This window comes from Idiotropiscis lumnitzeri, chromosome 3 (genome assembly GCF_059441095.1).
Source record: "Idiotropiscis lumnitzeri isolate Australia: NSW breed Sydney's pygmy pipehorse chromosome 3, RoL_Ilum_1.0, whole genome shotgun sequence".
NCBI classification, from domain to species: Eukaryota; Metazoa; Chordata; class Actinopteri; order Syngnathiformes; family Syngnathidae; genus Idiotropiscis; species Idiotropiscis lumnitzeri.
Genome location: NC_142393.1, coordinates 22,019,381 through 22,044,609, shown reverse-complemented (window position 1 = coordinate 22,044,609; position 25,229 = coordinate 22,019,381). Strand labels below are relative to the sequence as shown.

Here is a 25,229-nt window from a genome sequence, read left to right as displayed (position 1 = left end):
CCTTATAAAGACAACGTGGAGGAGGGCCGAGAAATGTATATCCGTGCGAGGGGCTACAACAACAAAGACTGGCAACCATATCTGATTATTTAAATGATGTGCCACGTGACAGTATAAAATGAATGCAATCGTAAAAAAACATGTCGTAACTCTAGTCTATAATGGAGGACAACTTATTGGGAGCTCCTCAACATACACAACATTGAGAGTATGCATGTTTCTGTAGAAAATCACCCCTGCAATGAGTACAAAATTGTGTCCCACTTTTCTTGAAAGACAGTCTACCTATTATTTTCCTCCTCATTCAGTGAAATTAACGTGAAGTCATTTTAATTTTAAAATGCCAAATGAACTCACAGTAAAGTAGTTGAACATAAAAAAATAATCATGAAATCAATAATTTTCCAAAAAAGTGTGATCGTGGCAAGCGACAAACCCTGAAAAGTCAATTTTCAACAATGAGGGGCTCCACATGGGAAGTGTATAAAGCCAGTCAGAAATTGACTCAGAATGCAATATTTCAAACTTCCTTGATGCGATCCAGATGTTAGAAGATTTGGAGGAGGATGAGGTTATTTGCATGACGTATGTTGGACCATACATGTACGAGTCAGATGATTAGAATGCCGGAATGTTCTGCCCAAACAACCGGACATTTGGTGTAGAAAAGACCCATCGACATTAGATGAATGTTTCGAGACTGCAGTTAATACCCTTGCGTTCTTGTTTGAAATTCGATGCGTGCTCTGCTGTAAATTAGTTGCAATGTTGGTCCATTTATTCTGCTAGCACCGAGAGCACACGTCATAGTGGGTTGGTGTCCTATATTATCAAATTAGCTTTTTTCTCAGATTGTGTTAGTACTAAGTTAGCATAAACAAGGCATAATTAAGAAATCATAAAATGCAAGTCTATTCACAGTTTGATTGACGTGTCTTTGGCTGTGTGTGTGTGGGGTGGGGGGGGTGTAGGTAGAAGATCTGTAAAATGTGTGTGTGTGTGTGGGGAGGGTGCTTGGATTCTCTATAGGAGTGTGTCAACACCCCCCTAAAAATGGGCTAGGCACACCCCTTCCGGATTATATTCATATGTGAGGCATATTTGTTTAAATGTTCAAAATTAATTTGAAAACAGAACACAAACAAAGTAAAATGCTGCCATTTTCCCATTACTGATGCAGTCAGGCTGATGTGGCAATCAAGTTGTTCTCGCCCTCAAATTGGGCCTTCTAAGATGTGCTCAAATCTGGCACCCAAAAATAAAAACCTAAAATCAATACAGAATTTTTCAAGGGGCAAATTTTAGTGCTGACATAATTTTTACATAAATATCTAATCACATAAGTGCCAATGATCAGCCCAATGAAGGGTCGCTTTAAGATGCAGGATTCCTGTATTAACCATTTGAATGTGTTTGTGGATGAAAAGAATTCAAATGTTGACAAAGAGAAGAGGGCCACTGTGTACCAACAACCAGGTGTCCTAAAAGCAGTCTCGTCTTGTCCCCTCCCCCTTGAAATGCGTGTTCATGAGAACCCTCAGTTCACTATTAGTTGTCTATAATTATTGTGACATTTTTGGCAGTGTGTGAATTTTTCCTCATGCATCGTTTTGTGCGTAAATACTGCCCTGTACTTGCGGCATGTGGGAGCTCTACATTTATCTGTACTGAAGTCACTTTTTATTAGAGAGGCGTTCCCAGTAATGGCCTTGAGCTTTGAGCTAAACAAAAATAAAGGGCCCAGAAGAGATATATTGGGTGATTGTAAAGTTGCCAAGAAAATGAGAAATTCATGAAGATTAGTGCGATTGGTTAATTCTGAACACGGCCTCGTGCCTGTCATGAGAGGGTGCACACACTTGTGTATCTTTTTTTAATTATTTTTTTCTCCGTTGAGTTGTACAGGTTATACGTCACATTCATGGCTCATGGAAAAGAGTTATCTTGGTCTCTTTTTCCATGAAAAACCTGACATTTAAACAGGCGGGTGCTTCAATTTTTGGGAATACTAGCTGTTGTTTGATTACAAGCAGCAGATAGCAACAGCAAACTTCACAGCAAGCAGAAGATATTGACTAATCACTCAAAAAAAGTCTGTGTGCTTTTTTTCAAGGTTTATTGCCAGTCTCAGTCAAAGTGTAAAACACAACATCAAACAAGAATTAGACGTTTTAACTGCCCAAATATTATTTGTCATTTAATTTATTATAATTTTATTATTCATCAAACAATTGGCAAGTTGAATTTATTGATAACTTGTGCATAGTTGTCGTGCAAGTTTTCTTTTCCTATTTGTGAATCGTTTGTACGTGGAACAATAGGAATGTAATTATATTGTTTGTTGCTCCGGGGACGTGTTTGAGAGTTGCACTGTTCATACTCATGCGCTCTTTACGTGACAAGGCAAAGTGCCGTCGGACATTATTGACAAGCTGAATTTTGTTTGTCGGCTGAATAAGAAGTTTTTGAAGTGACTTTTCTGCCAACATTTGAAGCTCATTCCCCTCAGGATTATTGTACAGTCGTCATCGAGTTTGACTGTGACAAATTAATAAATGTCAGCTGTGTAAGAAGATTCGAGACTGTGATGATTATCTGACGGGAGTGACAGACGTTGTGTATGTAACCAACACACGTGACTTTTTCTTACAAACATTTTTATGCTAACATATAAAGGGAAATAAACAGGCTAATGAAACTGGCATTTTGTGGTAGTTCTAACCTTTGAAGAAATTACATGCATACAGGGCATACAACAATAAACATATATTATTTATCCTCTCAGAAAAAAAACATCACTGCAGTTTAGTAGCTCGAGTCTAATTCTGTGTTTGATCATTAAATCTGTGTAAAATGTGGCCAAATCGCACCCACCAGAAGGAGCAGAACAGTGTTCATTGAATAAAAGCATGAAATTAAAATTCACACAATCTCATTCTTTTTAAAAACACATTACAACCATTTTATAAACTCTCATGTAAAGAACTGACGGAACCAAAAATATTAAGAATAGCTCTCTTGATGATGTAGCACACTACTATTAACGACGACCACAATCATGAACACATTGTTTAATGAATACCTCTCTGACAGTGTCAATTAAAGTTAGCATTAGCTCTTGTATTGCACGTATATCATGTCTTGTGGAAGTGGTGATCGTGTTGGGACCGCTTGTATTCCTCAAGTGTGGGACACTTCTAGCTTTTGACAAGCATGTGGCTCCTCAGGCTATTGAATCATAGGGAGTACTTAAGCAAGAATATATATGTTTTTCACACCCATGGCATTTATTTTCTCTTAGCATTTGGTAAATAAATAATGACTCGGCATATTTCACCATTTATTCTCAGTAGTGTTTAGGGTAATCTGGAGCCTCTCCCGGCTGACTTGGGGAAAGAGGCACTGTCCATCGAAAAATATGTATGTAAATGAATCTATCATTTACGGTCCTTGAAGCCCATAAAAGGAAAATATGCAAAATAACGGCACCAAATGTGTGTAGTATGCCTGTTCTCCACATTCCAAAAACATGAATGGCAGGTTGATTGAACACTCCCCTAGCTGTGAGTGTGAGAGCAGATGGTTGTTCGTCTATGTGTGCCTTGCGATTGGCTGGCAACCAGTTCAGGGTGAACCTCGCCGACTGCCCAAAGACAGCTGGGATAGACTCTAACCCCCCCTGAGACCCTCGTAAGTAGAACCGGAACATATAATGGATGGATGGATTTTAAGAGAATGACTGATGAGGGTTGTCATGGAAACATTGTGAGTGGCCAGGCTTGGCTCCCACACAGGAAAAAGGATGAAAATCACTAGAGGCATCACATAATTTAACTGTGTTCCATAGCAGTGGTACAAAAAGTTTAGATAAATTAGATTTTTCACATAAGGAACTTTGCTTCTGCCTCCAAGAATGCAACTCTTGCTCTCAGTCTTTGCACGTTTTCAGAAATCATCTCAGAATTCACATCAAAGGGTCTTTAAAAATGAGTATTTGCTTTCTTAATTATGCTCAGTGGGTAGTTAACAGTCTTTATTAGATTTTATTTTATACAATCCTGGATGAAATAGCTTGTAAAACAACTTAATGTAAATAGCTTTACAATCATGAAACACAAATGTGACAAGAAAACAATTGCTCTTACATACTGTCCAGGAAGTAAAATGTATGCACGATAGAAAAAAAAAATCAAGTGACAGTTATACTTTCAATACATTTGATAGGGAGAGTCCAGTCAGCCTCCATCCGCAGGCCCGTCATGCATTAGTGGTCCCTTCTTGTTGGTGTTCCATCACGACGGCCACAGCTGACAAAGGCGTGGAGAACGCTCCAGCTATACTCTGCAGGCCATACACCAGGCAGCGCCAGCTGAAGCAGCAGGCTTTCTTGGCGTTCTGCCGAGCAGAACGTACCCGGTCGGTGAGTCTGTTGAACGTCACTAAAGTGTTCAACTATAGTACTTTTTTTTTTCTTTTTTTAGTTGTAATTTTGTTGAATGCATTTCAAAGTTCCAAGCTGTACTGTCGACTTGACACACAATTTTTAAATGTTTGTTAAAACTAACAAGTCCTCAAATTCATTTTATACGCATTTGTAAATTGTTTCATAACCACACTGATAAAAAAAAATGTCAAATTTGCTCAATTTTATTTCGTCAAGTGGTTGAGCAAATTAAAATTATCAGGGTGAACCCCGCCTACTGTCTGAAGACAGCTGGGATAGGCTCCAGCACCCAAACAACCCTCGTGAGGAGAAGAGGTTCAGATAAAGGATGCATGGATCCAGATACATTTTTTAAGGCGATCTATAGTTTACATCAGGGGTGGGCAAATATTTTGATTGGTGGGCCACAATTGGTTCTAAAATTAGAGGGGCTGGACCAGGAGCAGATGGATGGAGTGTTTGGGTAACCTCACCTCATCGGAGAAAATTTTTTTAATTTTAAATGAAAATGGACAAAAGCATTACAACAAAATATCTGTCTTTGACACACCACAGTATTTAGAAAATAAAAAATTAACAAGGTTCATTCATTATTTTTTTCAGGTTTGGCAGGCCAGATTAAAACGTTTAATGGGCCGCATGTGGCCCCCGAGCTGCAGTTTGCCCACGCCTGGTCTACATAAAAAAAATATATCGCAATTATCTACAAAGTGTGTTTGCTCGTTTTCAACCTGTTTTAGCACTGTGAACCATTTGTAAAAAATAAATAAATATCCGGGACAATGAGCATTACAAGCAGGACGACATAGCGTTCAGTGATTGTTCTGCTATTTTTTTTTTTATTTAACAGTAAGATTAGCAATATAGGAGTAATAATTTTCTACGTTCACCATTGCCATTTTATCGCAATTGTTCTGTAAAATGTAATGACAACATAATCTATGTTCAATGAGCAATTCTTTTGAAACCTTACAGAAATAGATTTATGCTGTCTCGCTTATGTGAAATTATCTCAATGCTGCACAATATTACTCCAAGATAAACTCACACAGGTATTTGTTCAAGCATTGTTACTTATTTCATTAGCATGTATATGAATTTTAACAAATCCAATAGTGCCTGGCCTTGCTTAACGCTCCATATTTTTTTCTCTCTCTACCTGGATAGTGCCTGCAGCACCAAAGGAATGAGTACTATAGAGTGAGTACCTCGGCTTGATTGCTAACGAATAATTAGCCTTATTGTTGAGCAACAACTTCAGGATATAGTTAATTATGACAACATCCAAAGTAGATCTTTCTCTTACCCTAATGTATTTCTTCCGCCTCCTCTTCTTCTTCTCCTTCCTCCTCAACCTTTCAGCTGACGTCTTCTGGCTTACTTCATCCTCGATCAGAGGTTCATATTTATCTGGCAGTACAGCGAAATATACTTCCTTACAAGTCTTTTGCTGTGTCTCCTTTCCCATCGCTCGTCTTTGTGGCTAAGTTGTTGTTTGTGTCTTCTCAAGTGCGGACCTTTGGAGTGGAGAGTCCAACTTTATTAGTAGCCTGAAGCTGAAGCTCTGTTGACTTTTAAATAAATGCAGGATTAGACAAAGAATGTACCAATACTTTGGTTTCTCTCTGACCTGCAACTCTTTGCATCCTCTCAGCACAACTCTAAAACATTTGTCCTTTGCGCAAGAGATTCTCCATGTTTGTTTTACAGAATACACACAAAACTTGTCACTGAGTCAATAGGAATATTATGTATCTGTTATGTTGGTAAGACAAAACCTCTTACTTTAAAGCGCTTCATTGAAAATAATCTGCTTAGGTCCAAATGCTGTCTTCCTCTTGGAGGATCTGAAATCTGCTGGCAATTCAGAGCAAATAAACACTACATGTCGTTTTATGAGAAACAAACTTCTAAGTGCCGAACTAAGGGACCATGACCCCAAGCAGTTGTGGGAGGAGGTGCTGAGTGTACCTGGACCAATAACATTTTAATCACAGTATTGTTTTTGTTTTTGAGTGACTGTTTGAAACATAACTTGGCCCTCTGGGAATCATCACTTGATTGGATTTGTTCTCTTCTGTTTTTCAAAAATAGGTTTTATTTTGTTTTGTTTGGTTTGGCCTTATTATGCTTATATACTCTGTAAGGAACTCTGTTGTGAGGATTTAGTTAATTATCTTCCATGCTCTGACTCATAGGGGCAATAGTGGACACAGTGGATAACACACACACAAAAAAAACAGTATACTGCGGGAAGTACTTACCGTCTATCCTGACTGTAAAGTTGAAATACAGATACACATGTAAAAGCAGATGAATGGATGAACATGAACTACGATTAGTAGCTGGCATAAAATATGGAAACATTTCACTGTCACTGTATAAAACCATCACGACTCAAATCTTTAAACAAACAAACACTAAAGAGTTCTTTTATGTATTTTATATTTCATACCATCATATTTTTCTTTGTGTCTCAATTGGTTTTGAATTTTAAAACATTTTGAGATACAAGTCCGCATGCGACAAAACATTTTGGTCGGAACTTTCCGTTGAGCACCTGCATCTGCACGTCAGCTTTACAGTGACGGACAAAACCCGCAACACTCAACAGCGACATCTATTCTTTGCCTCGACACGTAAGAACCCTGTTTGGTTGTTTTAAATAGCCCCTGAAAGAAGTTAATTTGTTGCTGTTTGTGGCGAACAGACTCTTAACAATAATATATTTGTTTTCGTTCTTTGGGTGCAGTGATGCTAATTCTAGGCTAGCAAATATCACTCGACAAGGACGAGTCGGTGACGTCATGTAGCAGCGCCGAAGAAGAGTGAATTATTGCAAGGCATTTGAGCATTTATTTCATATCATAACCGCCGTTCACAGAATTATGGTGTGAAGTGGACTGCATTCTAGTCTTGCGTTGCAAAGGGAAATTTCTGGATATTGACAGAAAATGTCAGTAAAGTTTCATGGTAAGAAGGGATGTGGAATTTGGGAATTAATATAAACATTGTTTTGTCATAAGCAGACATCCATACAAAATAATATGATTAAAACCCTACTATGAACTGCTCATTAGTCAGGCTGATTGCGAGGAGCATGTTTAATGGGTATTGCCTTTACCAGCTACACAAGTCTGCTCTATGTGAACCACTACACTACAAATGGCTGACTTGTGTTCTCATTCCTGGCCATTCTAGAGCGCAACGTCATGTGGAGGTGATGGGCGTGTTGTTACACATCAGAAGGACGTTTTCTTACTTCAGAGGCTCCTCAGAGGCGTGCATTTATAAAACGCCCCCTGGGGTGACTCGCACCTGCAGCACTCTTTTGACTGACAGCAGCGAGCCGGGGCTTGTCCTATACTCACAGTCCACCGACGTGTATGAGAACCTTTCCCTGGAGGACTGGATTGAAGCCAATGTGGACTTGCAGCATCGCAACATTCTGTTGCTGTGGCGCAACATGCCAGCCGTGGTCATTGGGCGACACCAGAATCCATGGAAGGAGTGCAACCTCTCACTCATGAGGCGTACCGGGATATGTCTAGCCCGCAGGCGAAGTGGCGGTGGCACGGTCTTCCATGATCTCGGGAACCTGAACTTGACCTTCTTTGCTTCTAAAAAGGGGTACGACCGCCAGAGGAACCTGAAGGTCATCACTGAGGCACTTAAACATCTACGGCCCGAACTGGAGGTAGAAGCCACAAAGAGGTTCGACATTTTCCTGAAGGGGCACTACAAGATCACCGGTAGGGTTGGAAAATTATGAGAAGTTGGAAACTTGGAAACTTCCCATGGTAATTAGTGAAAGCTCTTGGTAATAAAGCAGGATATTTTTTTTAACATTATTAGGCTCGTAATGGGAAACTTGGTTTTAGTTGGGGGAAAAACATATGTATATGTGTGTGTATATATATATATATATATATATATATATATATATATATACACACACACACACCCCATATACACATCCATATACACCCCCACACACACACACACGCTCGCGCGCGCACACACCATGGACATGTACCAGAAACTTTTTCTTGACTTAACAGAAATGTTCTCCAGGTGTTACTACTCTTGCCCATTGTGGATCAACTTACTTACTTACTTAGCAACTGCACCATACTGTTGTTGATCCCAGGAAGTGCCTCTAGAATCAGCCGGAAGTCGTCCTACCATCATTGCACCCTGCTGCACTCGGCCGACCACGCCGCCCTCTCTCCCGTGTTGCACTCCTCCTGCCAGGGTGTCCACAGTAATGCCACGCCCAGTGTGCCCTCGCCTGTGGCCAACTTGGTGGACCATGTCCCCTCACTGACGTGGGAGGTGCTACTTGATGCGTTGGCAGAGCAGTACAGTGCAGGTACAGTGGAACCTTTGGTTTATGATTGTTTCAAACTGGAATATTCATCAACCCAAGGAAAAATTTCCAATTAAAACAAATGAAAATGGAATTGCAGTAATCCCACCTCCATCGACGCGGTTATATTCCAGACCACCCCCGCAGTGAAATCAGCAATGTAGAAATACACTATTATTTACTCTCAAGGCATGTTTTTGTTGCATTTATCGCGCTGATTGTTTTAAAGGTCTTTACGCACTTTTGAAACAATACAAACACATTTAAACACATATATTGGGAGAGATTGTGTTTGTCTATATGTGCCCTGCGATTGGATGGCAACCAGTTCTTAGTGTACCCTGCCTACTGCCCGAAGACAGCTGGGATAGGCTCCAGCACGCCCGTGACCCTCGTGAGGAGAAGCGGCTCTGATAATGGATGGATCTTGCGAGAAAGCCAGTGCAATGGATAACACAAAAGAATTGTACAAACTCGGTTACAGTGTACCCAATTCCTCTGTGTTGACAGTAAACAAATCTCATGGGTTAAAATGAACAAATGTGTCGAATGTACATCAATAATCATGCCGAAAGATGTACATTATAAAATTAACCTCAAGTTGTCCCTTTCCGTAAGCATAAAAAGCAGGATGATCACGTTCCAATTTCAACAAAAACTTGGCTGAAGTGCAATATCTGCAGTTTTATTCCTCTTTCAAATTGACATTGTCTCAAACTAAGTTATTGTGTCACCATCCTTATGGTTAATAATGAAATGACACCTGATATAAACAAGTTAGACAAAATAGTTATTAACTGTTAAAAACAAAAGAAGAAAAAAAAAAGGAGAAAAATAGCAGGACCGCAAACCTGGAATTTGTGTTTTTTTTTTTTTTTTACGTAACTCATTTCACTGTATTGTTTTCTTTGAATGCCAGTTTAGATTGATGTGATCCTTCAACAATTTTCTTTGTTTTCTTCCATGACTCCCCAGAGTTTGGCGGCAACGCTGCAATGAATTTGGTGAATCCCGCTGATGACTCTGCATTTCCTGGTCTCAGCAGCATAACGGCAGAGCTGCGAGGATGGGACTGGATCTTCGGAAAGACACCAAAGTTCAGCATCCAAACACTTCTGAAAATGACAGACGATCTTTCATCGGCCGGGCGCACGGCCGAACTGTGTTTAGAAATCAAGCATGGTGTGATTGAGAGCTGTTGGTTGGACGTTCCTACGGACTGGCTTCCGCACGGCTTGAGCAGTGAGCTAAGCGGTGTGCTGGAAGGAGAGCGATTTTGTCCACAACGCACTGCCGCGGCTTTTGCGATGTTGTTGCGTTGCGAGAGTGGCGAGAAGCAGAAGAGACTGCGCAGAATTTGTGATGCCATTTTGGCTGTCATGGGCTAAAAGAAACGTAACAGGTAATGGGGCTGCACAATTTGAAAAAATGATGTTTTTGTTTTTTTTAATTCAAAGTTTTTTCCTTAGTATTATGATTTAATACACATATTTATAGACAAACAAGTGAAAATATTGATTTGATAGGTATACCTTATGCTAAAATAGAGGTAATGAACCATGAATGAATGTGGAAGAGTTTATCTACTTCTGTCTTTTATCCCCTATATAAATAAATAAATCCCATATGAGGAAAAAATAGAGCTTATTGACTGACCAAAATGAAGCAGGGACTTTATGTTTCAATTGCAGCCTTTGCGATTAGAAAATTGCGTTCTACTACATTGTGATGTCAATTGGAATTTGATTGATGGTCCCTTACAGCTAACAATAGCTGTGTCCCATTTCTGAGGCAACCCTTGCTAAACCAAATGGTCTGACATTTGTAGGATCCACTTGTAGCGTCAAGGGTTATGACATCTGGTGTAACCTGTTCACATGAGTGACAACTCAACATGGTTGTGTTGACTTATAAATGTAATACGTTTTGTGAACACACTCCTTTAAATCACATCACTTGTATCCTAAATCCTCTTTCCCCATCGAAATAATGTAAATGGAATTGCCAGCAATTCATTTCAGAACTCCCTCGTGCTCCTGGTGCGTGCATATTTGCCACCAGGGGGCAGAATAATACAGACATGAAGATGTACAAGAATCGGATGGTCACAATTGCTCAGTAAACTAAAGTATTCAGATCTGAAAAAAATGGCTGAACAGCAAAGAAACTTCAGTTTGTTTTTATTAGAACTTTTTCTGAATGTTATTATTTTTTTAAGTCACAATGTTTATATTTGTGTATATATAATTTGTGTATTCTTTAAATTATGTTATGTTTCTGTGCAGAGCAAAAAAAGATTAAAAAATAGTCTTTTAATTTTGACACTGCAGAGAAGAGTATTGTTAATCACTGTCAATCATGAATATTTGTCATATAGCCGTCAATGGCATGAATGAGTTTGAGTGCCAAATTTGAATGGTTAAAAATTTATCAAGTTAATAAAACGAGGCTTCTGCCAACACTGTGGGTGTTCCACCACATCCCACTGGCTGAACTGTCAAATATACCACGTCTACGACCTGGAAAAACGTATGCTACTTTGTCTTGCATCTTTCCTATGCCTGGTGCGGCGTATATGTTCGTCTCCCAACCCGGAAGTTGTGGGTTTGATCCCCTGCTCTTGTCTTGTGACAAGAGATGGGCACTGTCAGTCCGTCACTAAGTTCTCATGAGTTTTTCCGACCGACGTTGTCCCGTGTCTGCAACAGCCAATCGGCATCAAGAAAATATTTTGAACGTCACGCAGGCGCTGCACAAGCGGCCACGCAGCCAAATAAAAAATACAATAAAAACAATAGACAAATGCACAGAGTGGTTATTGGTGAAATGAAAACATCGGACACATCATTGGGGTATGTGGGAGTGAAAGGTATACTTTTGTTTTTTATTTATTTGGCTGCGTGTCAGGTGTGTGGCACCTGCGTTAGATGTGGTACCGATGAGTCTATTCTTGATGCCGTTTTGATGACTCAGACACGCCTCTTTGATCATAATCATAATCCAATGAACTTTTTCTTTTCATTCTCTGCAAGCAGTTACACATGGATGAGGAGAGAGAATACGAGACCTGACACTGTAAACGCAGATGCCTTTAAGATCTGATTATTGTCCTTGTGAAAATTCTAAATGAATGAAAAAAAAAAGTACCCGCGGGTATTAGTTATCCCCAAGAAGACAACATGAATTGCACACGTGTCTGTTGCAAAAATAGCATGGATGGAACACATACTCGGAAAAAACGAAGAATGTTAACATTTATTTATTCATTTAAACTTAACATGATAAAAGCTTCTTCTTTACTATAAATTCTGTATTTTCTTTAAGAATCAAATACTATAGATTGTGTTCAGTCGGGAAATTCTGTTTTTATTCACCCAAATATTTTTTAAAAAGCTCATTTTAGAGCTGTAATTTTAATACCGAGACACCGTAATATTTTGCTCACGGTTATCATATTGTCAAAATGTAATATCGGCCAATTTATGAGTCAAGACAGGTGAGCGAATACGTTGAGCATTATAGTGTATGTGCCTTGGCTCAATGAAGGTTGGGAAACATCACTTACACTTACTTTCTTAATCAATTTGTTTTCTCCAAACACTGATGCGAACTGAAATCATGATGTGACATTGGACGCAAACCCACTAAATGATAGTCTCTCACTCTGTTCGTTCTTTATGGACCAAACTCGATTTTTTCACATTACGGTACCAAACTTCCTATGAAGCATCGCGCTCATCACTGTTATAACTTGCACTCAATATTTCATTCAGTATTTATTTAAAAGGACACAATCATCGGCTGTTTTTTCTTTCTTTTTAATTTGATGATCAGGAAAAGCAAACGAAGTATGACCCCCATCCACGTAATCAATAGGCGATCTTTGGTCGATGTGAGCCATCCGTGTGTAGTGTGCGTGGTAAAGCGGAGAACCTCGGCTTGGAGGATGGGGAAGAAACAGAAGAAATCCGGAGAGGACAGGTAAAGAAAGCATAAGCGAGGGTCAGCGCATGAGTTGCCCTCGCTGACACGCGGCGGCACTAAGTGCCATCGCGAAAACTTACGCGCTTGCGCCACAGAGTTTCTTGCTTAGCTTAGTAGCTAACTAAAGCTAACCACGAGTTGGCGGCTGCGAGACTGGAGGCAGGTACAGAGTCGATTTGGAAATAGGGCAGCTTCACGAATGTTAGCCAAAAGTCAGCGTGGTCACGCGTTGTGCTCTTCGACCCCTCAAAACCGTTCTCGTCATTCTGCTAGTGCGAGTTAGTTGAAAGTCAGTCATGTTAGCCGGCTAGCGCTAGCATCCAGCTGGCTATCAAACGAAGCCAAGTGTCACCTAAAGATTACAGTGGTACATTTACTTACGTGGCTAATTCGTTGCGTGAGAATTGGTCGTTCCACTTCCAGCCTCCTGAAAACGTTTTTATTTTTTCATCACAGAAAATAGAACTTCTTGGCAAAATATAATAATTAAAACATAAAACGCTGTATAAATAAAAAAAAAAGTGTGCTCAAGTCGAAAGTCAGTGTGTGAATAGTGTGTCCCTTTAAGGGGCAGGGCTTGGCAGTGAGTGCCGTCAGCAGTAGGTGCTGTCCAACTAGTCACGTTTACTACTCCACTTATGGGTGTAACAATTAGTTATAACGATTCAATTTGTGTCATGATTGTGGTCACTGATTCAAATTAAGAAAAATCTTGGTTTGTTTAGGACAGTGCTTCTCAATTATTTTCTGATATATGTGATAGGTTGCATTGATAATGGGAAATGTTTCAAAATTAATTGTCTTGGCAAAAACGTGTATTGCCACAAGGGTGTGTTTGCTTTTTATATCCACTGTTATTTACCACAATGTAGTGGTTCATTTGTGTCAAGACAAATCACCCAATTTCACTTGTGTCAATTATGGTCTTTGCTAGTGACGTATAGTGACAGGTTGAACAATTTGTGCTCTTCCACTAGATGGCAGATGATACAATTAAGCTGTCTATCTACCTGTTGCAATTACATATTAATAGCTTTAACTGAGCAGGCCCACACTGAGTAAGTAAATTCTGCTCGGGTTAGCGAGTCAGCAGCGCGTGTGCCTGTTCCAACAGAGGGACAAGAATGAGCAGGTTTATACCCCTTTGAAAGTGTTTGTTTGACCGGCTGATTTTGACTCCATCAGCACTAAAGATGACGACATCGATGCTCTGGCGGCAGAGATTGAAGGAGCTGGATCCACAAAGGAGTCAAAAGGAAAGAAGAAGAAGAAGGGAGCCAAGAAGGATGACTATGAGTATGTGACATTATTTCCCTACTCTGGCCCCTTCTGTACTGAATCATCTCTAACATGTTTGTTCACTGTTTTAGTGAGGATGACATCTTAAAGGAGCTGGCGGAATTATCCCTGGAGACACGTGGTGGACAGGTAATGGTAAATTAGTCTTCAGATGCTTATCACATTTGTTTCAATAGGGTTGCAATACTGCGGGACTTTTTAAAGTAGGAAACTTTCTTAGGGAATTTCCTAAATTGGCTGTTGGCTTTCTAATTGGGAACTTAAATGTAAAGTGGTGCCTTGACTCTTAGTTCTCCAACTTTTTTTTAAGTTGTAGGGCGTTGCTCGGTTATTTTGTACGTTTTTTTTTTTTTTTTTGTCTCTGTATTACACGTAGAACTTTATTTTATGATTAAGCTTCATTTCTGGCTTTTCCCTGCATGCAGTCTGGCAGATAGCAAGAGGTTTCCCCAAAAACTTAAAACCATCAAGGTTGAATGTGATTTGCAAGTTATTATATTATCTTTTTATTTACATTTTACACTACATCTCAACTTCAATGGAATTGGGGTAGTACATATGAGAAATGGGAAGTTTTTTTTTTTATTTTTGTCTGAGTTGTGATAACTTTTGTAAATTTTTTTAATGGGATTGATATGGCGGAGAAGTAATATTTAGCACAACATTCAGGTTTTATTCAGCCATTAATTAATGAATTGTTCATATAAATACGCTATACCTACTTAAAAAAAAATTGTTGAAACATTGTGCTTTTTAATTTTACTTTTTGGTATAAATGAAAAAACATCTTTATATATATATATATATATACTTGAACACGACAATGCTACCTTTCAACAAAAAAATTTGTTGAAACATTGTGCTTTTAATTGTACTTTTTGGTATAAATGAAAAAACACCTTTATATATATATATATACTTGAACACGACAATGCTACCTTTTCAAATATTCCAGCTAAATTTAGCATGGAAATGCTCCCTTTCTTTGCAACCATAGTTGTCATAGGATACAAATGTTTCCTCACCGAGCTACCTCCATCTTTGTTTCTATGCAGAAAGATGACGTCGCTGTGGAAAATGATGTGGAGCCTCCTAAAGCAGAGAAGAAGAAAACCAGGAAGGGAAAGGTGCAGAGTGCCAGCCCTGAAGAAGTGGAGGACAATAAAGCCGAAGGTGCAGTTAATGAACTGCGGAACGGACAGCAGAAGAAGGTGGGCAGAAAAGGAGTTATGAATAATTTGTGTTGAGTTTTAAAAAATGAAATGAAAATATTTTGTTGTTATTGTTAAAACCTGCTTGTCGTTAACAATGTCAGTGTTGCATCTCAAGGTGGCACCTTCTGCTCTGTCCGAGTCTGATGAGGAGAGCAACTCACATTCCCATTTGAAGACCAAAGGTGGTAAGAAAGGTGCCAAGAGACCTTCCGGTTCTGACGAAGACAACGATGAAAGTGGTCGAAAAAACGAGAAAGAATCCGAGGAAGATGAGGATTTCAGCTCTCGGAGGGACAAAAAAAATAAGAATAAAGGTAAAGCTGCAAAGAGTGAGGATGAGGACGAACAGGAGGAAGACAGCGGCTTCAAGATGAAGACCGCCGCACAAAAGAAGGCGGAGAAAAAGGAACGTGATAAGAAGAAGAAAGAGGAGGAGAGGCTCAAGCAAAAGAAGCTGAAGGAGAATGCGGCCAGCGCAGATGTAAAAAAAGAACCAGAGAAGAATACTGCAGAGGCTCCAACCCCACCGGTGGTCCCGGTAGCTGATGCAGATGTGGAGGAGCCGGAAGGAGGAGAGCCGGCTGGTGAGGGTAAGATATCTGCCCCAATGCGCTGTATACAGTGGAAACAAGTGTCAAGTTTGTTGTTTTTCTTCAATCAGATGAGGGTGACAAGAAAAAGAAGGATAAGAAGAAGAAAAAAGGAGAGAAGGAGGAGAAGGAGAAGGAGAAGAAAAAGGGTCCAAGCAAAGCCACAGTGAAGGCCATGCAGGAAGCTCTGGCTAAGCTGAAGGAGGTGTGCTGTTCAAAGTGTGGGGAGGGGAACACGCTTGGGTATTGTGAGAACAAAGTTTCGCTTCGTCTGTGTAGGAGGAGGAGCGTGCCAAGAAGGAGGAGGAGGAGCGAATTAGAAAGCTGGAGGAGCTGGAGCAACAGAGGCTGGAACAGGTAAAAATCAGACCACCAAGCTCCACTGTTGAGAAGGGTGCCTCAAATGATCCATTAAAAAAAAAAATCATATCAGAATTGTGACTTGGCTAAAGATAAAGATGTCCCTTATTGGTCCCACAATGGGGAAATTTGAGAAATTATATATGAACACGTTTGAATCACCCTGGAAAGCGTCGCGGTTCCGGCGGCGTTCGGTGAGCTCCCGTCGGCCCTTGAAAATCCGGGGGAGGTGTAAATCTCGCGCCAGGCCGTACCCATATCCGCAGCAGGTCTCCAAGGTGAACAGCCTCTGGCATGTTAGAACAAGGTGTGTAAGGGAAGTCGGCAAGTCAGATCCGTAACTTCGGGACAAGGATTGGCTCTAAGGGCTGGGTCGGTCGGGCTGGGGTGCGAAGCGGGGCTGGGCACGCGCCGCGGCTGGGGGAGCAGTCGCTTCCCGTCGCCCGCCCCCTCCCCGCCCGGTACGGAGCCGGGGGAGTTGGACGCGGTGGGGCCCCGGCGGAGGCCAAAGCGGGTGGATCAGTCGGCGTCGCGGTGGCGGCGGTGTCGTTTCTCGGTTGTCCCCTCCCCTCGGGCGGGCGGTCGGCTTCGGCCGGCAAGCCACTCGAGGGGGCCCGGGGGGTGGCCGGGGGCGCCCGCCGCGCGCTCGGCGCAGGCCCTGCTCGCTCTCCGCTGGGCGCCCGCGTCGGCCGCCGTGCGAAGGCCGGGTCGGTGTGAGGGGAGTCGGGGTACGGCGGGTCGCGGAGGCGACTCTGAACGCTGGTCGGGCCCTTCTCGCGGATTATTTCAGCTGCGGCGCCCGTCGGGAGCCTGCGGCGGGGGTTTCTTCCTCACCGCCCTGCCACGTTGCGGCCCGAACGCCCCTCCGTTCCCCCCCTCCCGGGGGGGGTTCGCCGTGCGGTGGGATGGTCGTGGCGGTCGGCTTGGCGGCGGGTGTCCTCCGCTCGGGCCCCCCCGGCGGTTCGCCTCGGCCGGCGCCTAGCAGCTGGCTTAGAACTGGTGCGGACCAGGGGAATCCGACTGTTTAATTAAAACAAAGCATCGCGAAGGTCCAGGGCGGGTGTTGACGCGATGTGATTTCTGCCCAGTGCTCTGAATGTCAAAGTGAAGAAATTCAATGAAGCGCGGGTAAACGGCGGGAGTAACTATGACTCTCTTAAGGTAGCCAAATGCCTCGTCATCTAATTAGTGACGCGCATGAACGGGGCCTGCAGCTATAAATATTTTTGGAATCGATTCTAGCAATTGTCCAATTAATAAATTGAATAACCAGAAAATATCAACTAGATTATGTGTTATTAAGCCACAAAATGTGCATAAGAGGTGCAGCTGCTTTTCTCCACTTGGGGTTGCCATTCCACACCGTAATAGCAGTTATGGTGCGCGTGTGTGTGTGTGGCTTTCAAATGTGGCCCCGACATGGTGAGTGAGAGAGTCAGCAATTGAGAGTGTAGAGTTGGCTGTCATGAGCTCAGGCTCGCAGCTGACTACCTGGGAAACCGCTAGCCAGTTTCTATGTTGCGTGCCTGCGCTTCACTTCTAGTGTATGAATGGTGGACCAGTGACTGAGTCTATCGTTTCCCATTTGTGGGGGTCATTACTATGTGCAGTGCTAGACAATAATAAATGAGTTAACAGTCATATCTTATGTTGGTGATAGTTGACATAGTGCTCTTCTCGTTTCATCACTATCATTTAGATTTTTAATGTACTAGAATAGCCTGAGTTCATTTCATGGTCTGTTTTACCCTTGACACCTGGCAGGAGCGTATTGAGCAGGAACGCAAGGAGAAGAAGAAGCAGAAGGAGAAGGAACGGAAGGAGCGTCTGAAGAAGGAAGGGAAGTTATTGACAAAATCTCAGAAGGAAGCTCGGGCTCGGGCTGAAGCCACGCTTAAACTGCTGCAGGCTCAAGGTTTGTTGGCCAATCAGCTTGCTTCTCTCATAGTTGACCATCAACGATTACTTGCCCTGTCATCAGCTGACGTGTCACTGTGCAGGAGTGGTGGTGCCATCCAAAGACACCGTGTCAAAAAAGAAACCGGTTTATATGGACAAGAGGAAGAAGAAGCAGCCGATCACTCAAATTTCAGAAGGTATGACGACACAGTTTGTTATTCCCAAATTCAACTTTTCGCTGTATTTATTTATTTTTTCCCTTTGTGGAACTTATTCTGAAGCAGTTTCTGGAAACTCACTTATTCACAGATCATAGTTTCTGGTGTGTTCATAATTTAAACTATTACTACCGTGTTCCCTCGCCCCTGTGCAGTTTGGTAATTGCAGCTTGCCTCATTGTGAGTTTTAATTTGTGACCATAACTTGATCTATTGCAGTTTTACTTTGCTATTTTGCGGGTTTTTATCGCTATTTTTCTTCTCTTCTAAGTCCGAACAATCAAGGAATGTCTCTTTTATTTATTTATTTTTTTAGGGGTGTGGCATGATTCTTGGCAAATCTGACACCGTGAACATAAGGGTTGCGTTCGGAAATTGACATGCCTGCTCTTTGAATTGTTGTTCATATTTTAAGTTAGTTGCCATGACTACGGTAGTCTTCTACCTCCATGCTTCCAGCAGACGTTGCTTGTTTTTTTTTTTTTAAACAAGAAGACACAACGGTAGTTTTGACAACTAACTAACTAAACAGAACAATTCTCATTAATTGCTTTTCTGTGAAACAGAAACATCTACGGTGACCTCGCCAACGTCTGAGACGGCAGAGCCTATTGCCCCGGTGACGGAGGCAGTGACACCGCTTATAGAGCCAGGTGAGAGGTAGGAGGTGTGTACATGTGGAGGATAGATGCGACAAAATTTAACTGCGCCTGTCTTTTTTTATTTTTTTTGTTCTTATTTTATTTAGAAGAGGTGAAGGCCGATTTTGCTGTGGACGACTGGGAGGCGATTGCCAGCGATGAGGAGAAAGGTTAGTGTTAAAGCATGCTGGACTGGAAGTATCTGTTGCTAATTGCAGCTGCTTATTGTTTGATTGACTCTTAGAGTTGAAGAAAGTCCACATTGAGTTAAAAGAGGAGCCCGTCTGTCCACATCAACCTGCTGCCAGCGAAGAGGAGGAGGATGAGGATGAGGAGGAGGATGAGGCGGAAAGTGAGGAAGCGCCAGAGGAGAAGATCGCGCAGGAGGTGACAAGTGGTCAGGGGAAGAAGCAGCAGGCGAAGGAGAGTGACGATGAGAGCAGTGAGAGTGACGATGAGGACGATGACAGGACCAAAGAGGAGCGTCTGTACGATCGAGCTAAAAGGCGGATCGAGGTGAGTGTCCAAGAGCACCTGAGGCGTGAGCACTCACCTCTTTTCAACCATTTCGAACTGGATACTTGTGCTATCATAGAAACGCCGAGCTGAAAACCTTAAGAACGTCGACATAAACAGGCTGAGAGCACCGGTCGTGTGTGTTCTTGGACATGTCGACACTGGGAAAACCAAGATCCTTGATAAGGTACGCATTTTGCTGACTTTCAGTATCGCTGACTGCTTGACTGTTTCTGACACGTGCTTGGTATATTGACTTATAAAGTGGAGCGCCGTTGGTAATGTAGTGGTTCACGTAGCTCAGGGCCTGCCATTGAAACGCCTCGGGATTCGCAGCCTAATTGCATCACTTTGCGATGAGCTTTTTGGAAATGATTGATTACCAACCACTGTTCCACATCTGTGCGCCGTGAGAGAGGTGTGTTGCAGGAAGTGATTCAATTGAACATAATTGGTCAGACAATAATAGTTTCTAGAATACAATACAACTTTATTTATATTGCGCATTTCACAACAGGTGGAGCTCTAACGAAATGCTTTCCTTTTTTTTTTTTTTACTTTCCTGTGAGCTGTTTTTTTTTCTTCAAGAAAAACAATAAAATGTGACAAAACTAATGAATGAAAAATTAACCCACGTAACAAGTTAAACATTAATTTTCAACATTGTTATATTTTATTGTTTGGACACAATTCGATTCATTACCTCGTCGCCTTTTATGCTGTCCTTGCTCCGAAGCGTCTCATTTTGTGAGGACAGCATGCCATTCATCCTTTACACTGCCACGAGAAACAGAAATGTAATTCTGTCTAACTGCAGGCGAGCGAGAGCTCAGGATTTCACGACAATGTGGGCTGGCGCTCATGGGAAATGGGATCGACTTTATTTTAGAGACCGTATAAAGCTCCTTCTGCTGTTTACTGCCTTGATAGACTTTTTTACAATTGGTTTCCAGTGCAAATTCATTGACTGGTTTCTGCTCATTACAGATAAGTGGATGAAAATGGATGGATTTCCGGTTATTGACCCGGTTTTGGCTCTTTTTGCTTTCTCATTCTCGCAGCTACGACACACCCACGTTCAGGACGGCGAGGCAGGAGGTATCACACAGCAGATCGGAGCCACAAACGTCCCGAAAGAGACCATTGAAGAGCAGACAAAGATGGTGAAAAATGTACGACGACACACTCTCATAAAGACACAAGACCGGACGGACACGCATTAAGACACAATGTCGCAATGTTGTTTGTGCACGTGTAGTTTAACAAAGAAGACATGAAGATTCCTGGCATGTTGATCATCGACACACCAGGGCATGAGTCGTTCAGGTGAGAGTTTGTCAAAAATGATAAACAGACTTGTGACATGATCTAGTGCGGACACAGAGAAGAACAGGATCATGTGGCCCAGTTTGATTTGGCTAACAAGTTCTTGTACTTGATCAGTAACTTGAGGAACCGAGGTAGCTCCCTTTGTGACATCGCCATCCTGGTGGTGGACATCATGCACGGTTTGGAGCCTCAAACTATCGAGTCCATCAACCTGCTCAAGGAGAAGAAATGTCCCTTCATCGTGGCGCTTAACAAGGTGAATTCCTGTCATCCGCCAGCTGTGTCATCTTGGTGATAGCGGCTAACAGCAATTCTGCTTTTCAGATTGACCGTTTGTATGACTGGAAGCGGAGTCCTGAGACGGACGTTTTGGCGACACTGAAGAAGCAGAAGAAAAACACCAAAGACGAGTTTGATGAGAGAGCAAAGGCCATCATCGTGGAGTTCGCTCAGCAGGTGAACATTGGCGGTCTTAATTCCCATGGAAAGTTTCCAAATGAGAAGATTCACAGAATTTTGCAACCCAAGTATTCACTGGTTGGCCTGGCTTCACCAATGAGTTGTCCTAACCTGCTGCCATGTTGTTGATGTCCTCAGAGTCTCAACGCTGCCTTGTACTACGAAAACAAGGACCCCAGGACCTTTGTGTCACTGGTTCCCACATCGGCTCACAGTGGCGATGGGATCGGAAATCTCATCGCGCTTCTGGTCCAGCTCACTCAGACCATGTTGGCCCGCCGGGTCGCGCATTGCAACGAGCTCCGGGCTCAGGTCATGGAGGTAAATGAGTTGAGCTGAAGCACTTCAAACTACTGTCAAGACGAACACGTGCTCATTTTGTCCGCGTTTCAGGTCAAAGCCTTGCCTGGCATGGGCACCACCATTGACGTGATCCTCATCAACGGGCGCCTACGGGAAGGCGAGACCATCATCGTCCCTGGAGTGGATGGGCCAATCATCACGCAGATCAGAGGGCTCCTCCTGCCACCTCCTCTCAAGGAGCTCCGGGTCAAGGTTCGTTCGCCTGTTGCGATAAGCCTGGACTTGGACCGCATCCGCTGATAATCTTAGCGCAATGTCGATATTTTAGATAAACAGTTTATTGTCAAATGATCATTTTATTTTGTGATGGTTCTTATTCAACCTTTTTGTGTCATTATTGTTCCGCTCATTGTTTTGTTTTGTTTTTAATATCTAGAACCAATATGAGAAGCACAAAGAGGTCTCGACATCTCAGGGTGTGAAGATTCTGGGTAAAGACCTAGAAAAGACGTTGGCAGGGCTCCCCCTGCTGGTGGCTCACAAAGAGGATGAAATTCCTGTCCTGAGGGTAGTCTACTCTCCCTTCAAATAAACACACACACACAAACAAACTTAGAATCAACACATCTAATATCAACTGCTGGTCTGTAGGATGAACTTATCCACGAGCTCAAACAAACGCTGAGCTCCATCAAGTTGGAGGAGAAAGGAGTTTACGTGCAGGCGTCCACGCTGGGGTCACTCGAGGCTCTACTTGAGTTTCTGCGCACATCTAAAGTACCGGTGAGTACTGGTCTGGTTCTGTAATATCAGCGGTCCCTCACCTTTTTTTGCTCTTGGGACCGGTTTCACATCATGAAATATTTTGACAGACTGTCATAGAATGAAATAAAAACAAACGTGTTTGTTTGTGTGTGCAGTACGCTGGTATTAATATTGGTCCGGTCCACAAGAGGGACGTGATGAAGGCCTCAACCATGCTGGAGCATGACCCACAGTACGGCCGCATTTTTCAGTGTCCCTATCGAGCAAGCTAGTGTCCACTCTGACCTTTCTGTATCGCCTCAGGTATGCTGTGATTCTTGCTTTCGATGTGAAAGTGGAGCGAGAGGGCCAGGAAATGGCGGACAGCTTCGGCGTCCGCATTTTCTCTGCGGAAATAATCTACCATCTTTTTGACGCCTTCACCAAGTACCGGGATGACTACAAGAAATCCAAACAGGAAGAGTTCAAGTACGCGTGTGCATTTTGATGCTCATGTTTGGTGTGCGGCTGTTGATTGGCGGTACCTGTGTGTTTGTATTCAGAAATGTGGCGGTGTTTCCGGTGAAGATGCGCATCCTTCCTCAGTTCATCTTCAACTCCAGAGATCCCATCGTAATGGGCGTGTCTGTGGAAGCTGGCATCCTACGGCAAGGGACGCCGCTGTGCGTTCCCAGTAAAGGGGTGAGTAAGGTTGCAAAGCGGTGGAAAGGTTCTGGAAATTTCCATGGAAATTTAAAATGCGGAATTTTAGAAATGTTCTGAATTGGAAACATTCCACGGCAATTAACGAGGAAATTAAGAAAATCTAATGGAATTGTGTCATGGTCAATCATAGCTTTTCCAGTGTAATTAGTTATGATGTGGATATTATTATTTAATTATAATATATATTTTTTTACAATGACAAACACATTCATGCATTCATAAATCATAACACATTACATTTCAATGTATGAATGACATTTAAGGTCATTTAAAAAAATTCCTGTCGAGTGGTTCTGGAGAAAAGTTGGCGTAATAGTTGTCTCAAGAAAAAAACGCAGAAAACAAGTCAACCAGAAGTCAGGCATACTAAACCAGCCATTAAGAAGTCATCGTGGATGAGTGTTGCGATGAACTTATGGAGAGATGTCATTTGGTAGAAAGAGAACCTACGAATATTCCCTATGTGGGATGTTTGTAACTCTGGGACCTGTAATTTGTTTTGTCATAAGCAGACATCTATGCAAATTCCAATTCCAGCATAGACTTTTTGAGATCCAAACACTTTATGGTGACAAGCAACTCAACACAACTTAATAACTTTACAATCGGCAACATTTTGGCAAATAGTGAAGAGTTCTTTAAATAAGCGGCTTCCAGCTATTGTAAGTTTGCTGGCAAACTAAACATAAATCAAAAATAATTGCACTTTGTCTATCTAAAAAAAAACACACTGCTAATCAGCATTTATGTTGCGGTGCTATAATCGTTTAAAAAACAGATGAAAGATAGACAGCGAAGCCATACCAGGGCCAAGATTCAATTTTGTACTTCCTCATTCCTATGAAAAGTTTCCAAACATTTGTGGAATTTTGCAACCCCAAAATTGCAAGTTAGTGTGTGTTAACGTGGCAAGTGTTCCTGTTCATGATTTGTGCTTGTGCTTTACAGTTTGTGGACATCGGTGTCGTCACCAGCATCGAGATTAACCACAAGACGGTGGACACCGCCAAGAAAGGACAGGAGATCTGCATCAAGATCGAACCCATTCCTGGCGAGTCACCCAAGATGTACGGCCGCCATTTTGAGGCTACAGACATTCTTGTCAGCAAGGTGAGTCCGCCTCAGACCAGTTTTCTGTTATTCAGGACAAAATGTTACGAGGAGCTAATTGTAAGTGTTGAGGATCCACTTCCCTGAAGGTGGAGGCCAGTTAGGGATGAGCATTTGACAAATTTGAGCTACTACAGGAAACATTAAATCGGGTCATCCAATTCTTTCACTTGTACTTGGGTACTTTCGTTTAGAAGTACCCAAACTTATGAGCCTTTTTTATGGGAAAGACAGAAAGAAAGACGAGACAAGCTGCTGGTCTTCTATCATTGACTCATTATAAAAACATGAGAAGTCCGGCAGCTTGCTCACTAGTACAGTCGGTTTTCATGCGTTCCCTTCGTCTGCGACATGAGGACAATACTGAAGTATGCATGGACTGATCATTGTTCATGTCTCATTTTAAGAGCAAAAGACTGATTGAATTGGCAATGTTGCAGATCACGCGAGCGTCCATCGACGCGTTGAAGAACTGGTTCCGGGACGATATGCAAAAGTCGGACTGGCAGCTGATCATGGAACTGAAGAAGACCTTTGAAATCATATGAGCAGTTCGCACCGAAAAAAGGAGGCACATCTCTTCCCTGTCATGACACGGAATGAAAAGTTTTTACCCGCGAGAACGCTCTCGTCCGGTGTGCCCCGGGTGAAACAGTGCCACGCTGAAACATTTCACTCTCAGTATCCCAACGTGCCTGTTGTCTTTCTTGTTCTCTGCTCTGAGTCGTGGCTGCTGTTGCTTCCTGTCTCCGCCTCCAAATAGACGGACATTGACGAGTTTAAGCAGCCCCCTGCTTTTTGGGTCTGTCGAGGTGCGTCATCAATACACAAGGAATCGGCAGTGGCGACAGTCACCAGTTACAAAGACAACTCTGTGTTGATACTTTTTTTTGCTGTGTGCTTTCTTGGCCATGTTGGCGGCAGAGGGGACGTGGACAGAGGACAACCCTCGGAAATGTTTTACTGAAGTGCTGATGTAATAAATTCCCAAACTCTGTCTGTGTACGTGTGTGCATATGCATTT

At 42.4% G+C, this 25,229-nt stretch overlaps 3 protein-coding genes across 6 annotated transcripts; 2 read left to right on the top strand and 1 right to left on the bottom strand.

The window, feature by feature from the left end:
- Nucleotides 1-4,006: 4,006 nt before the first annotated feature.
- Nucleotides 4,007-6,358, bottom strand: LOC148340389 (uncharacterized). Its single transcript, XM_088291066.1, has 3 exons — nt 6,230-6,358; nt 5,751-5,961; nt 4,007-4,395 (listed from the first exon to the last, which is right to left on the bottom strand). Exons 2-3 carry the CDS (start codon nt 5,910-5,912, stop codon nt 4,258-4,260), a joined length of 300 nt encoding a protein of 99 aa, XP_088147192.1. The 5' UTR covers nt 5,913-5,961; nt 6,230-6,358; the 3' UTR covers nt 4,007-4,257.
- Nucleotides 6,359-6,958: 600 nt separating this feature from the next.
- lipt1 (lipoyltransferase 1) lies at nt 6,959-11,556 on the top strand. 3 transcript variants are annotated; one of them, XM_088290843.1, is made up of 5 exons: nt 6,959-7,083; nt 7,197-7,417; nt 7,646-8,196; nt 8,595-8,816; nt 9,789-11,556. In XM_088290843.1, exons 3-5 carry the CDS (start codon nt 7,668-7,670, stop codon nt 10,199-10,201), a joined length of 1,164 nt encoding a protein of 387 aa, XP_088146969.1. In that variant the 5' UTR covers nt 6,959-7,083; nt 7,197-7,417; nt 7,646-7,667; the 3' UTR covers nt 10,202-11,556. The 3 variants fall into 3 exon arrangements, with proteins under 3 accessions (XP_088146969.1, XP_088146967.1, XP_088146968.1); XM_088290841.1 differs by lacking the exon at nt 7,197-7,417 and having other exon boundaries at nt 6,986-7,083; nt 9,789-11,554; XM_088290842.1 differs by lacking the exon at nt 6,959-7,083 and having other exon boundaries at nt 7,092-7,417.
- A 1,082-nt stretch (nt 11,557-12,638) lies between these two features.
- eif5b (eukaryotic translation initiation factor 5B) lies at nt 12,639-25,222 on the top strand. Of its 2 annotated transcripts, none has more exons than XM_088290267.1 (26): nt 12,639-12,794; nt 13,983-14,093; nt 14,168-14,225; nt 15,152-15,307; nt 15,426-15,900; nt 15,972-16,105; nt 16,180-16,257; nt 18,025-18,175; nt 18,261-18,356; nt 18,944-19,030; nt 19,129-19,188; nt 19,263-19,534; nt 19,614-19,721; nt 20,596-20,706; nt 20,793-20,860; nt 20,978-21,119; nt 21,188-21,319; nt 21,461-21,643; nt 21,716-21,877; nt 22,062-22,193; nt 22,277-22,408; nt 22,546-22,622; nt 22,694-22,858; nt 22,933-23,071; nt 24,044-24,205; nt 24,646-25,222. In XM_088290267.1, the coding sequence occupies exons 1-26, from the start codon at nt 12,640-12,642 to the stop codon at nt 24,751-24,753; spliced, it is 3,654 nt and encodes a 1,217-aa protein (XP_088146393.1). In that variant the 5' UTR covers nt 12,639; the 3' UTR covers nt 24,754-25,222. The 2 variants fall into 2 exon arrangements, with proteins under 2 accessions (XP_088146393.1, XP_088146392.1); XM_088290266.1 differs by having other exon boundaries at nt 19,126-19,188.
- Nucleotides 25,223-25,229: the final 7 nt, after the last annotated feature.